The 13,752-nt window shown below is 65.2% G+C and overlaps 1 protein-coding gene across 2 annotated transcripts in view; it reads right to left on the bottom strand.

The window, feature by feature from the left end:
• Window positions 1-13,752, bottom strand: part of BRD3 (bromodomain containing 3) — a 35,439-nt gene that overhangs the window by 13,751 nt on the left and 7,936 nt on the right. For both annotated transcript variants that reach the window (XM_079927735.1, XM_079927734.1), the window contains exons 2-7: window positions 7,325-7,650; window positions 6,338-6,475; window positions 5,579-5,726; window positions 4,598-4,812; window positions 2,438-2,809; window positions 6-134 (exon numbers count right to left, since the gene is read on the bottom strand). In XM_079927735.1, the coding sequence (XP_079783861.1) occupies window positions 6-134; window positions 2,438-2,809; window positions 4,598-4,812; window positions 5,579-5,726; window positions 6,338-6,475; window positions 7,325-7,537 (1,215 nt within the window). In that variant the 5' untranslated portion in view covers window positions 7,538-7,650. The remainder of the gene's footprint in view (window positions 1-5; window positions 135-2,437; window positions 2,810-4,597; window positions 4,813-5,578; window positions 5,727-6,337; window positions 6,476-7,324; window positions 7,651-13,752) is intronic.

The raw sequence follows: 13,752 nt of genomic DNA, 5'->3' as shown, positions 1-13,752 counted from the left end.
GTTACCTGCAGCTTCCTGGCCATGGCCACCACCTCGTGGTCGGGGGGGTTGTACTTGTAACAGTTGGAGAACATCAACCGGATGTCGGCCGCAAAGCCCTGTGCGTCTGGGTACTCACGGCTGTCCATCTTCTTCTGCAACACACAAGCCACGGGGCGTGAGGGCACCGCTGTGCCTCGGGACCCTCCGCACGTCCACCGCCAGCCCGAGACCTCGTCTGGGAGCCCAGGGAGAAGGTGGAAGGGCGGCCCCGAGGGCTTGGAGGGGAGGGCCCAGGACCCCACAGAGAGGCTGACACTCAGGGAGAAAGAAAACGGTGCTCCCCAAAGTCCCAGCTCCCGCAACCAAAGTCCCCAGCTCTACGTTTTGGCTAACCTCACACGTCGACACCCCGGTTGGCAGGAGCTCCGGTGGGGAGCAAGCAACTTCTGGCGAAAAGTTGCCCTCGACCAGTTTAGGGGGCTACTCAGTTCTCAGAATGAGACGTTCAATTTTCTCTCCTGAGAATCCAGGTCCTGTTAGCTAGCCTGCTTCACAGAGCACCAGGTCATCCCACTGCCCCGCCGGGAGCACGGGATGACTGGCTCTGCAGGTGGGGACAGAAGTGCAGCCAGCCAGGGACCACAATGTGGCAGCTAAGATCGGGGCAGACGGGGCAACGGCTCTCGAGGGAGAGAGCTCCCCACGCCTGATGGGTTCACACAGATATGAGCTCGTCAGTCAGGGACCTTGTGTCGGGCGTATGAGGTGCCCGCTCATCCTGGGGGCCATGCTGTGCTGCAGCAGGACATTGTGGGCTGGAGCCTAACCACCTACCTCGCCGGCACCTAGACTAACAAAGTCCTGGCCTCGATGGAGGGGTTGGTGGTGGTCAGACTCCAGGACCTGCAGCCTCTACAGCCTAGGACACACCATCCTCCTCTGCTCCCACCTGGAGAGCTTCCAACAGCACTGGGGCTGCCTGGCTCCAGCCCTCTGCACAGCCTCCCCAGTCTGGGGTAGCTCAGCCAGGAAGGAGAAATGGGCACCCGAGACCCTCTCAACTTCTGCAAGATTCTCAGACTCCGGCCCTAATTTGACAGCCGGCCACTTTCCTGGTGCATCTGGGAGCCCAAGTACCACTGCCCCACAGTCAAAACCTGCTTGGAAAGAGCCAGCCTGAGCCAGGAGCTAATCCAGAAAGATGTGACCAAACCATTAGCTGGAAAGATCTCTGGAAAGGGGGGCAACGATACCAGAGGTTAGGTCATCTCTCCACCCACCTCTGCTTTGCTTGGATTTTTGACCCTCTGTTCCTATCTTACACAAATTAAAAGAAAAAAATCAGTCAAAGAAAAGTAGCTGACACTCCTGGGCTCCCAGGAGGAGCAGGGCCACTGTGGCACTGAGCGAGTCCAAGAAGGCCGGAGCCCTGCCCTCGCAGTTAGGACGAAGATCAGAGAAGGTGAGGAAGCTGCCCGGTCACCCAGCCCAGCCAGGCCCGCCTGACTCGGCCAGCTCCCCGGGAACCACGGCCCTAGATGGCCAGGTCTGTCCTGTCCCTTGGCGGGGAGGAAGACTTCCATTAAGGAGAGAGAGTCTGCCCCAGACAGGTATACACGAGGCAGTGTCCAGGTACATGAGGCAGAGTGACTGAGCCCAGCGGCTCAGGGCCCAGACCCCATCGGTGCCAAGAAACCACCTGCCCCTTTTGTGGGGTTACCTTTCCAGGTAACGGTCCAACGGCCAGGGACGTTCCTCAGACCGTCAGAGACCGATCCAGACCGAGGAAGGGCAGCTGTGCTGGGGCCCAAGCCCGACGGGGGCTCAGGAACCCCTCGTGCACGCACTCTGAGAAGACCCCAGGTCTCCTGCCCTCGAGGCTGCCGCTGCCAGCCGGGGAATTTTCTCCATCTCTGCCTGGCCCAGACCTGCTCTTCCCTGCTTGTACACAACTGACCTGACCCGGAGGAAAACCCACAAAAGCCAAGGGGGAAGCCCCCAGTGCAGGAAGACCCTGCTGCGGGAATCGGGAGGCCGGGGCTCCCGGTCTCGGCTCTGCCACCACCCTGTCCAGCGCCCACTTCTGTCCAGGGAGGGGCTGGGCCACGGGAAAGGGCCACCTCGCCTAACGTCATTACAAAGACCTGCAAACGCGCCGGGATGAAAATGAACGAGATGATGAAACCAGCTCAAGAGGAACAGATGACGAGGAAGCTGCCGGTTCCGTGAGCGCAGGGCAGAGCACACCTTCCTCCCTGACCCTGCCAGACCCATGCCAGGGCCCCGGGCCAGCCCTGAGGCCCCGTTTGCCGCTGCAGGGCAGGCCAAAGGAGCCGGGCGATGCCCCAAGCCTGCTGCGTTGCCCCCGGGCCGGCACAAGACATCAGCACCACGACAGGTGCCAGGGGCCGCCCAGACAGGGGAAGGGGGCCCGGCTGGCTCACCACCCACCTACCTTGACGGTGCTCAGGTCCATCGGGTGCTTGATGATGTCGTGGTAGTCGTGCAGCTCCAGGGCCTCGGCGTCCACCGGCTTGTAGAAGGGCCAGGCGTAGGCCGCGTGCTTCTTGGACAGCATCTCCTTGAGGATGCTGTCGCAGTGCCGCAGGTGCTCCGAGAGCCGGCCCTTCTTGCCCGCGTGCTGGGGCACCTCGCCGTCCTCCAGGTCCTTCTTGGGCGGCTTGATGGGGCGGCCCCCGCTCTCCCGCCGTGCCACCACCTTGGCCTGCTTGGGGTCCGCCAGCGGCGGGGGTGACTCGCTGCGGCTGGCGGTGATGGCGGACGTCGTGGGCGTGGTAGTGTCTGCTTTCCGCTTCACGCCCTTCTTCTGCGACAGCAAAACAACAGTGAGCCCCGGGATCCGGGATCCGAGCCGCTGCGGTGGCGCCCCTGGAGCGCGGACCAGCCGCCAGGCACCGAGCGAAGCAAGGACATGCATGGTCGCGGCCATCCTCCCGGGGCCCCGCGCCACGCAGGACGCCGAGGCTCAGAGGGGCCACGTTGCCGGCCCGAGGTCACACAGCTGGCGGTGGTGAGGCTGGACTCCGAACCTACCCCGGGCCGTCCCTGAGCCCCGCCCGCCCGCCAAGACCCCAGGCCCCGCGCAGTCGCGGTGGGCGCTCACCACCCCGAGCGGCGTGAGATGCAGCACGCAGCCCACCCGCGCCTGGGGTTGGGCCGCGGCTCAGGGACTCGCACAACCGCGGTGGCACCGTGACTGGGACCGTCACCAAGTGGGACTGGGGCTTGGGGACAGCAGGGGCGAGAGGACCCCCGCTGGTCAAAGGCCAGAGGGGCGTCCCAGACGCGGGCCTCAAAGCTGGCGCTCCCAGGACAGTGGCAGCCACGGGACGAGGGGGGCGGGAGGAGCATGCGGGGGGCGGGGCGGGGGCAGCGGCCCAGCCGGGAAACACAAGCAGCAGCACGAGGTTGGGGACCAAGGACTCCGGGGGGGTAAGTGCCTGGGCAGGGCTGGACTTGACCCTGAGGGCAGCAGATGTCACAGAGCTACTTCCCACCGGGGGAGGAAACACTGAAATGACCAACGAGCACTTGGTGGGTGTGTCCAGTGCGTGAGCGCGTGTTTCGTGCCTGGGTGGCCAGGGTCGCTGTGACCCCGAGGCCAGCCCAGGGGGCTCCCCTCCCATCAGCTCGGGCGGGCGGAGCAGCCCCTGGGAGCCAGGCGCACCTGGGCCGCCGGCCTCACGGGGGTCTGCTGTCCGAGCGCCACCAAAGTCACCAAGCCGCTGCCCCCAGGCTGGCGGGCACGAGCCAGCCACCCACACACACTTCACGGGCGCCCACGGAGGCCAAGCACGTGCCGCGGGGCCCGGGGGCTCATGGGGCCATGGCAGACGGGACATGCTCCAAGACAGCCGGGCGCTGAGTGAGGCGGCCGGGCCAGGCGCCGCCCGAGTACAGGCAGTGGAGGCCACGGGGGAGAGGAAAGCGACGGAGATGGCGTTTTACCTTGGGGGAGCCATTTAACCCCTCTGAGCGCCTGCTTCCTCATCTGTAAGATGGGGGAAATACTGCCTGCCCCAGAGGGTCGCTCGCTGTGAGGGTCAAATCGGAGAAGACGATACACATCAGTGGCCGGCACGGGGGCCTGCTCAGAGCAGGACACTCAGCCGTCCTCGCTGGCCCCCGGATCTCGCGGGGAGCGCTCGCTCCGAGCCCAGGCCCGGCCGTGGAAAGCCCGCAGGGAGCCGGGGGAGGGACGTGCGCGCACACTCACGGGGGCGCGAGGAGCAGGCGGAGGCCGCCACCGCCCTCCCCGCGCCAAGGCAATCCGGGCGCAAGCGCGGGCGGCGAGGGCCGGGACCCCCCTCCTTTCTGCGCCCCCCACCTCGGCCCACGCCCTGCAAAGGCCGGCAAAGCTGGGGCTCAAGCGCAGCCGCCCTCACCAGCTGTGTGACCTGCCGCTCCGAGCCTCGGGCTCCTTGTCGGTGTCAGGAACCGCGGCCCACCTCACGGGCGTGGCGGGGGAGGGGACCCGTCCAAAGTCACATACGCCCAACTCCCGACAAGCGGTCGGTGCCAGGGGAAAGCGGCAGAGCGCCCTCCTGCCCGCCCCACACCTGCCTGCATCCCGTACGCCCCGGGGGAAGCTCACCTTGACAACGGGCGGCGTGGGAGGGACCACGGGGATGATGGGCGTCGCGGGAGGGGGCGGGGCGGCAGCCGGGGGGACAGGGGCCGACGTAACGTTTGCAGTGATGGTTGGCACAGGGGTGGCAGCAATGACGGGCGTCTGGGAGACCGTGGGGGGGACGCTCTGGAAGGGGGTTGCCGGGGAGACAGAGGACACGGCCGCCACTTGCTGCGTACCTTGAGGACAAAGGAAAGGAGGCTGAACTGACCCGGCTCTACCAGCGATGCTTCTGGACGCTGCCGGGACCATCCCCTCCAGCCAGGGCCCGCCGGGTGCCAGCAGAGCCCCTCCTGCCGAGACCCTGGCCCTCATCGTGGCTGCCTCCGTGGGCCAAATGAGCGAGTCAGGACAAGGTGCACAGCCCGGTAAGGAAGAGCCAGGGGGTTGACTCGGGTTCCACAGGTAGCCAGCCTCAACCCCGTCTGTAAGTGTGAAACACCCTGGCCTCTCTGGAGGGCTGGGCCGCCCGGGAAGCTCACCATCGGGGTGCACCTCTGCTCCAGGTGCCCGGACCAGGTAAGGTCACCCCCCCGTGCTGACCCTAATGCCCACCGCTCCCTGACAGGCCACAGAGAACACAAAGTGTGCCGAAGAGGCAAAGTCCTCGGAGGGGACAAAGGGACCGCGTGGCTTCCAGAAGAGGTGTCCTCAGAGCTGGGGGGTGAGGTGGGTGGGAGAGGAGCAGCGTGGGGACACAGCAGGAGCACGATCCCTGCCCGGAGCGAGGCTCCAAGGCAGGCGGCAGCAAGGTCACCAGGCCTGCAGGCCACACACAGCAGAGGCCCGGTTCCCGGAGCTCCGATCATCACTGACCCAACCTTGCAGATTGGGTCAGGAAAACTGAGCCCAGAGGGGCGGACGGACCCTCAGAAGATACGCTGTCATCGGCGCCCTGCCCACCTGCCAGAGGTGGAGAGAAGGACTGCACGTCCACCCCTTTACCTGCACTCTGGGTTCCCGAAGCTGGTTTCCGGCCTTTGCCCTTTGGAGCAGGGGGTAATAACTCAACTTCCTCCTGGGGCATCTGGGCCACTTTCTGCAGAAAAATTTTCTCTAAGGCTTGGGCCATGAGCACTATGTCATCTGTGGGCTGAAGACACAGGAGAGGCAAGGTTACCTGCTGGAAAGGAGCCGTGTGTCTGCAGCAGACAAACACATAGCAGTTGCTCAAGAAAAACATTTATTTAGCAAGCTGTGAAGGGACGTGGCGGGGCGGGAGGGAGGCAAAGAGAACATATTTTAACGTGGAAACTCTTGGAAGAATTCAAAAACCACAAAGGATAAAAACCACCCTTTATCCCATCCCCCAGAGGAAAAAAGGTCCAAGCACGTCGGCGTTTTAAAGCGTCTGGTACATATCGACGCCCTCCGAAAAGGCTGTTCTAATGTTCCCTCCTTGGAGCAGGGGACGGGGCCGGGGCCGGGGCCGGGGCCGGGGCCGGGCGGGGCGGGGGGGCGGTCCACACACAAGGCAACCGCTCAAACGCGTAGCCTGTGGGACCCACACAAGGGGATCGCGGCCAGACAAGGGCTGAGCGCGAGGCTGGGATGCACCCTGGGCCTGTCTGAGAGCTGCTGCAAAGCGCCCAGCCCAGCCCGGCGGGCACCGGCCAACCCCAGGCTGGCCCTCCACCCCAGGCCTCCCCGGGCCAGGGGCAGCTCACAGGGGCGTGTAGGGCCCACGCCACACCATTTTCTTACCTTGTTATAAATATAACAATTTGTAAACATGGTGTTGAAGTCCTGCATACATTCACTCGCGCTCCAATAATAATTATTCTCCAGTCTCTTCTTAATAGTCCCCATATCCATTGGGTTTTTTATTATCTTATGATAATCCTAAGAAAGAGATTGTCAGGGGTGTTACTGTTGGATTCAAATTCATGACGACTTTCGCGACTCCCAAGCACAGAGATTGTGCAGGGGGCAGTCTCCTCAGGGATCTGGGTACTGGGGCTGGACCCAAGTTTCTGTTCACCTGAGGGCAGGTGGGCGTGAAGTCTGGGGCAAGCGCTTGGCCAGCGTAATCCCTGCTGAGCCCCCGGCCTAAGCAGGGTTCTGTGTGGATGCACAGACCCGCAGGGCTGGGGCAGAGCCCAGAGCTGTTCTAGGCTCCAGAGGTGGGGCTGAGACCCCTCCCCAGATTCCAAACTTCACTTGGGGGCCCGCAGTGCCCGGAAGCCAAGCTGGCCCAGGACCCAGGCCGCCAAGTGCTAGCCCAGGGCTTCCCCTCGCAGGACTCAGGGGCTCTCTATTCGGGTCCAAAAGAGAAAGCCGTCAGATGGTCAGGTCGGCACCGGGCACGCAGCTGAGGCGCTATCCCTGGGGAAGTGGGCCGCACCCGTCTCGAGCGCAGGGTCTCGGGTGTGCACGCGTCATTCCGCAGGACAGTGCCGGGCACAGGATGAAGACACAGGCGAGCCTCTAGGCCTGAGCCCCATCGCCGGCTCCCCCTTCATCCCCCCACAGGCCAAGGGTTCTCCCCGCTTCCTGCACTTGGGCAGCCGCCCTCCGTTCCCCCACTCGCCTAAGCATCCCCTCTGCTCCTTGGTCATTGTGGGTCCTAAGCTGTGCCTGGCTTAGCAGGACCAGCCGCCTCCAGGCACCATCTCTGCCAAGGCCAGGGGGGCCGTCCTCCCAGAAGTCGGGGCCGCGGAGGGGCAGGGCCGGCGGGTGGGGGCCACTCACGGGCAGGTTCAGCTTGATGGCGTCCACGGGCTGGTAGAAGGGCCAAGCGAACTGGTGTTTCCAGAGCGTCTTCACCACCACGTTCTGCATGTACTGCAGCTGGTTGGTCTTACGGCCGGGCTTGGCGGGGTTGGAGACCTCCGGCGGGGGCGGGTTCACGGGGCCCGGGACCGCCGGGATCCCCGCAGGGGCGACCGTTGTCGTGGTGGACATCCTCCGGCTGCTCGCTCACTGGCCGTCACGGCAGCAGCTCGGCGAGGCCCTGGCTTCCTCTGTGCTCCCCGCCGAGGTGCGACATCCCATGTCTGGGCCCAGTCAGGCAGCACCTGCGGGGGAGGAGGGACGGCAGGGAACGGCCGGTCACCCCAGGCCCCGCCGCCTCGCCTGGGTCCCCGAGCACAGCCGTGCGGTCATGTGAGGCCACGTCGGCGCACTCCGCCCGGTCAGGCCAACCCTCACCTGTCAGAGAACCACTCTCCCACTGCTGCCCTCAGGCTGGGGCAGGGAGAGACACAGGTGACGGGAAAGAATGCCAGCAGGTGCCACCTGGGCAGGCGGGGCGGCGGCCGTCCAGGTGGGGGCCACTGTCGGCTCACTGCCCACCAGCCGCCTGCCGCTCTTGACTGTGGCAACATTTTAGGGAATGATCCGCACGTAGAGAGCTACGACGTGGACCGGCACAACGTGCGTGGAACCACACGTGGCACACGGAGCCAGGGCCCTCTGAGTGAGGCCACCGACGGAGGTTCTAACGTGACCATGAGAACGGGCTCTGGTTTGTGATGGCGGCTGGGCTGTGGACACGGCCGGCCCTCAGCCAATCGGGGTGGGGGTGGAGGGAGAAGGCGATGGGAGCCTGCAGCCTCAGCGAGTGAGGGGCTGCAGGACCACACCCCAACTCTCGGAATGTTCTCTGAGTGTGGAGCTGGGAAGGAAGCGGCTGCCGCTGCCCCACGTGTGTCCCCAGGAGACCAACTAGCACCAAGAAAAATGCTGTGCAGTAAAGGATGAAGGGGCTGCCCCCAATATCAAAACCCCACCACGTCTTGGGAGGAAGTCGGTGGTCCCAATGTCGCCTGAGGACGCAAAACGCGCTGGGGGCTGCATACGAAATCTGGACCCGGGCGGCATCTGTGCGCGCTGCTACCGCGTAGGTGTTTATGTGCACCTGTCACGGGATTGAGCCGGGTTGGGCTGGGTGGCAGGGCCCGCCTGGGGGCCAGCCTTCGGGGAGGACAGAGCAGCGCGTGTCGGCCGCTGGAAACATGCTCTCTACGACGTGCGAAAGCAGATCGTTAAAACTTGGGAGAGTTTTCGAGCTGGCTGACGGACGTCCTGCCGGAAGCCTGCTCTGCCACGTGGGCGTGTTTACACCACGGTCATCAGCACGAGGTACAGACCAGGGCCCCCCCATGCTGGCTTGTTAAACCCCAGCCAGTGCCTCCTCAGCGCCCCCCGACCAAGAGGGAAGAGGACTCAAAACAGACGCCGCGCACACCTGGCCACCGAGCACACCTGCCCCGCTTGCCCGCCCTTCCTCGGAGGAGCGCTCTGGAGCACCCCTAGGGGCCTCCCCGCCCGCCATCCCGGGGGCCTGCAGCTCCTCTCCTCCACACTCTCCCCGGGCGAGCGGGCGCCTCTCACACGCCCCCATCTCGCCAACCCGGGGCAGCGCCCTGGCCCCCAGGGCAGCTCCGTACAGAGGGCGGCCGTGCCCGCCGGGCTGGCGGCGCTGAGGCTGCAACACACCACCCGACGGAAAGGCGCCTGAGTGCTCACCCTGGAGCCCCACCCCCAGCAGGTCTGACCCCTTCTGGCCCAGCACCACCGCCTCCTGCTGGGGTCTCTGCGAACCTCCCACGGGCCTGCCCTCCCCTGGACAGCCTTGCCCTACACGGGGCTCCTGTCCAAAGCAGCACTGCCTGTCCCGCTCTGGCCAGTGACTCGTCTCCCTGTCCTGGCTGCTGTGGCTACGCAGGCCCACACCCTCCCTCTCCTCCTCTGGCTCCTCTGCCCCAATGCCACCACCCGCCAGGGCCTCCCGGACCCTTCCGGACCCCGGGCAGCTCAGGGGTGCAGAGCAGATGCCGGGGCCAGGCTCCTGTTCGCAATTCCAGTTCTGCCCTTCGCCAGCCATGGGATCTGGTCCCCCTGTGTCCCCACAGGGCTCTGTGAGACTAAAGGGATCCAACACAGAGCGCTCAGGTCGGTGCTGGACACGTACCAATCGCCGCACGGTCCTGCCGGGACGGCTGAGGCAGCTCCCTACGTGGGGGGACCCGGGATCCGTGAGGGAAGGATGCACCCTGTTCCTGCCACCCCCCAGCCTGGGCCTAGATGCCAGCCCGGTGCACTGCGGGCCGCCAGATGTGGGGCGGGTGGGCAGATGCCCAGTACCCAGCGCTGCTGCTGCACGGTCCAGGGAGCAGAAAACGGGCGGGACACAGCACACCGGCCTCCTCCGAGCACAAGGACAGACGGACACAGCTCTCTGCAGGGATGTGCTGGGGCTGCCGTCAGGACCCTCGGCCTGGCCTCTGCCCTGCCTCCCTCTTCTGACCAATCACCAACCACCCCACACCCACGGCTGAGCAGGAAGCCGGCCCCCGCAGCAAACACAGGACACAACCCCATCGTGGGGTGAGCACCCAGCGGCTACAAGGCAGAGCCGGCGGGGGTCCCAGACTGCGTGGCTAAGCTCACCGAATGCCAGCGCTCACCCCAGGCCACAGGGAGTCCCGAGGTGTGGAAACACTTGGGACCCCAGCAGGGTCTGTGAGGTCTAGGGGCGACACATGCAAAAGGTGCTGGATGCCCCCACGGCCTGGGGGACAGCACGTGGCAATGGGACCTCCCCCTCTCTGCAAACAGGAACGTTGCCCCCAGCACCTCCACTGGAACGAGGCGGGGGGCCCCCCATGCACTCACAGCCCTGCAGGGACGTGTGGATGACCGCAGGGGTCGCAGTGTCCCCCATCAGGTTGTGCCACATGGCACCCCCCACGGCGGAGGCAGGCGCCTGGCTTGTCCTCTGTCCCCGGCAGCCTGGGCACCAGCTCAACAGGGAGGAAGGAAGGGAGGGCAGCTAGAGCGTGAGAGGTTGGGGGGCACCCCCCTCCCCAAGCCCCTTCCATCCCAGGAGCCAGGACCCATCTCCTGGGAAGGGCTGCGTGGCCGGGGAGGAGACTGGCAAGAGACAGCCGGGGCGCTCGGGCATGACCCTCTCCGGTGGGACATACAATCGCACAGGTCACCCCGCGCTGTCCCCTCTGGGGTGGCGGGCGGAGTAAAGGGGCCACGCAGCTCCCTGCTGGGGCACAGCCTTCACTCCTTCACACGGAGCCCAGACCTCAGGGCCGGCACGTCCGGGGCGAGCGGAGCCGCAGCGAGAGCCTGGCCTTGCCTCTCCCGCAATCCCGCAGACCCGACAGCGACCCCGAGGAAACCAGACCCCGGCTGAGCATGGACGGGAATGCAGGAGGCCCCACGCCGCCTCGGGACGCTCCCACGAGGGGCAGGAAGATGATGGACGTCCCCAGCACTCAGGGCCTCACACCCACAGCATACGGGCCCCAAGGCTGCTTTCTCCCTTTCTGCTGGCAGTTCTGAACCGGTGGATTTTTTTTTTCTTTTTAAGAACGTGTTACTTTTGCAAAAAGAAAGAAGTGTAAAGGGATTTCTCTTTTGGAAAAATGTACAAACATGGCCAAGCATCTCAGAGCTCGTTTCCCTTCCTCTGGGGCCTGGGGACACTGCCCCAGAGTCTGGGGACAGGCCAGGCAGCCCCGTGTGCTCCGTCCAGGGGAAATCCGGGGGCCGCGACGACCCCGAAGTCTTGGCTGGATCTCGGCAGGGCCACCAGTGGGAGGCGCCGTCGGCCACCCCCGTGTCGCCCGGAGGGCCGAGAAATCCCCCCAGCGCCCACCTGTCGGGGCAGCAGAGGGACGAGGATGGATGCCAAGGGTGCCGCCCAGCTCCCCGCCGCCAGCAGCTGTGCTGTCCGTCAGCCTCCCGGTCTGGGCGGGGGTCAGGGCCACATTCTGAGACCGGAAGGCACAGGCTGCTTCCAGAGAGAAGCTGGAACTTAAACAGTCTACCAGCTGACCCTGTCACAGGGCTCAGCCCTGAACCGCCATCAGTAACGGACAAGAGGTGTGGAGGGACATGGGGGTTTGAAGCAACAGGAAGGGGAGACTGTGGGGGAGTCCCCCACTACCCGCGCCCAGGGTCCCCCGGCCGCACAGGAACAGACTCTCACCGCGCTTCCTGGAGAAGCACCAATTAATGCACTGGGTGGTCGGCCACGGCCAGGAGCCCTTCACGCCTCTGCTGAGGGCGAGACACCATGTGGTCCTATGAGGTCAATGACCAGGCCCATCGCACAGACGACAGAGCTGAGGCTCCCCCATCCCTGGGCTACGTCCTGAGGCTGCCCACGTGGAGATTCGGGGACGTAAGCCCAGGACCCCGCGCCTCCCCGACCTGGCTCCTGGCATCACGGGTGACACAGGGTGAGAGGAGGAGCCGGGCAGCTAAGGAACCAGATGACCCCACTGCAACCAACGGCAAGGCCACCTGGCGAGCCCTGGGGGCAGGCCACAGGCCAGCAGTGCCCCTCCAAGTCCCTGGCCTGATCCTAACTTCCGGCCAGAGATGCAAAGAGGGCCCCAGACACGAGGAGCACGCAGAAGGGCAGCGGGGAGTGCCCACTTGGGCCTGCCACACCGGGGTCCAATGCCAGCTCCCCTCCTGGCTGAGCCCCGGCAGCACGGCCATCAGCTGTCTAGTGCCCCCAACGCAGCCCCGCGGATGGAGGCATGGCTCCCCACCCACGAGGACGTGGGAGGCCAGGGACATCACGGAGAGTGCTTAGAGAGCTGGGTGACACTGGCCCCTCGGGTGGAAAAAAGGAGGTGCCCGTGGTTCCCAAGCCACGCAGGGAGGGGCCACAGCAAAGGGACAGAGCCCAAGGGTCCCTGGATACCCACCTCTGCATGCCATGAAGACACCATGAGGTTACACTTGGGATGGACCCGTTTAAAACACAAACGCGGCTTCCCACTTCTCCCAGCTGCCACGTCCCGGCGCACCAGGAGCAACCCGTCATCCTCCTCCCGACCCCACGTGGTCCTGGCAGGGAACCACAGGCCACCCAGCTGAGCCGCCCTGGCCGGAGCCGGCGAGCTGCGCAGGAGACGACGAAGGTGCAGACGGAGGCGGCCTGTCCATCGGAGAGCAAGGAAGGAACCTGCTCCTCTGCACAGCTCCCCCCGGGCCGGTCCCCTCCCGGTGGCCACTGGCCCCTCGTGGGAACACAGGCCATGCCAGGCCCCACCCAGGAGAGAGGCCTGGTCACCCTGCCCAGCAGGCCTCACCAGCTGGGGACCCAAAGTTGCCATGGGGGCCGCCAGACGTCATCCTCGAGGGAATCCCAGTGGGGTGCCCACAGGCCCCCAAATCAAGGGAAACAAGGCAAATTCAGAGTGGGGGGTGGGTACCAGAAGGGTCCGGCCCGTTCCCATGTTCCAAGCCATTGAGGCTGGGCGGAGACTCCACGAGGGGCCACAGAAGGAGCAGACAGAAGGTCCGGCTGGGACCCCACCCCGGGTTCCCTGGTCAGCCCGTGGCACCCCGAGCTCACAGGTGGCGTGCCAGCTCAGGTTCTCACCACATTGTCGAGCTGCCCCCTGGGGGCGGGAGCAAAGCCCCCACAGACGCCCACCGTCCTGGGACAGCCCATGAGCCCCGGGAACACCTGACATCCCCTCTCCAGCACTCGGACACGAGAAGGCATCGCCCACCAGGAACGGGGGGAGCAAATACCGCCCCCCGGCCTCATGGGACAGGCCAGAGCCTGACAGCCGCTCTCCCCGAGCCAGGCGTGTCCTGAGTGAACCTTTCGGGTCTCAGAACCCAGCCAGTGCACCATTCCGTGGGGTGGGGGGAGGGGGTCTCCCAGAGACACCCCCAGCCCCCTGGGTCTGAGATAACATACCAAATCAGACACGACATTCTGCAGGGAAACATACAAATGTTCAGTCTAAGAGGAAAAAAGGACCACAGACAGCCTCGTATCCGCTGTCAAGGGTCAGCTTTCAGCGCAAAAGGATCAGGAGAAAAGCTCACCCCTCCACAGAGTAGTGTTCTGGGGTTGCAGCTGGAACGGAGGAAGGCGGCCCATCACGGGGGTCGGCCCCCACGTGGCCAGGAGGGAGGACGGCCGGGGCAGGCGAGGTGGTGGCCCCCGACCCCAGCGCCTGTGCCCTGGGCCAGCTTGTGAGAAGCACCTGCCGGGCAGTGAGGCAAGAGGCATCTACCTCAACGCTGTCTCTCGGACCATCTCTGGGGTCCAACGTCAACGCCCTGGGGGTGACGGTGGCGCTGTGGCCTTTTATAAGTCTTAAAGAGCCCTTGTCTTTTATTCGTGG

This window comes from Stenella coeruleoalba (assembly GCF_951394435.1).
Source record: "Stenella coeruleoalba genome assembly, chromosome: 7".
Classification (NCBI taxonomy): Eukaryota; Metazoa; Chordata; class Mammalia; order Artiodactyla; family Delphinidae; genus Stenella; species Stenella coeruleoalba.
Note: the sequence above shows the minus strand (reverse complement) of the source record. Positions and strands in the feature narration are given on the sequence as shown.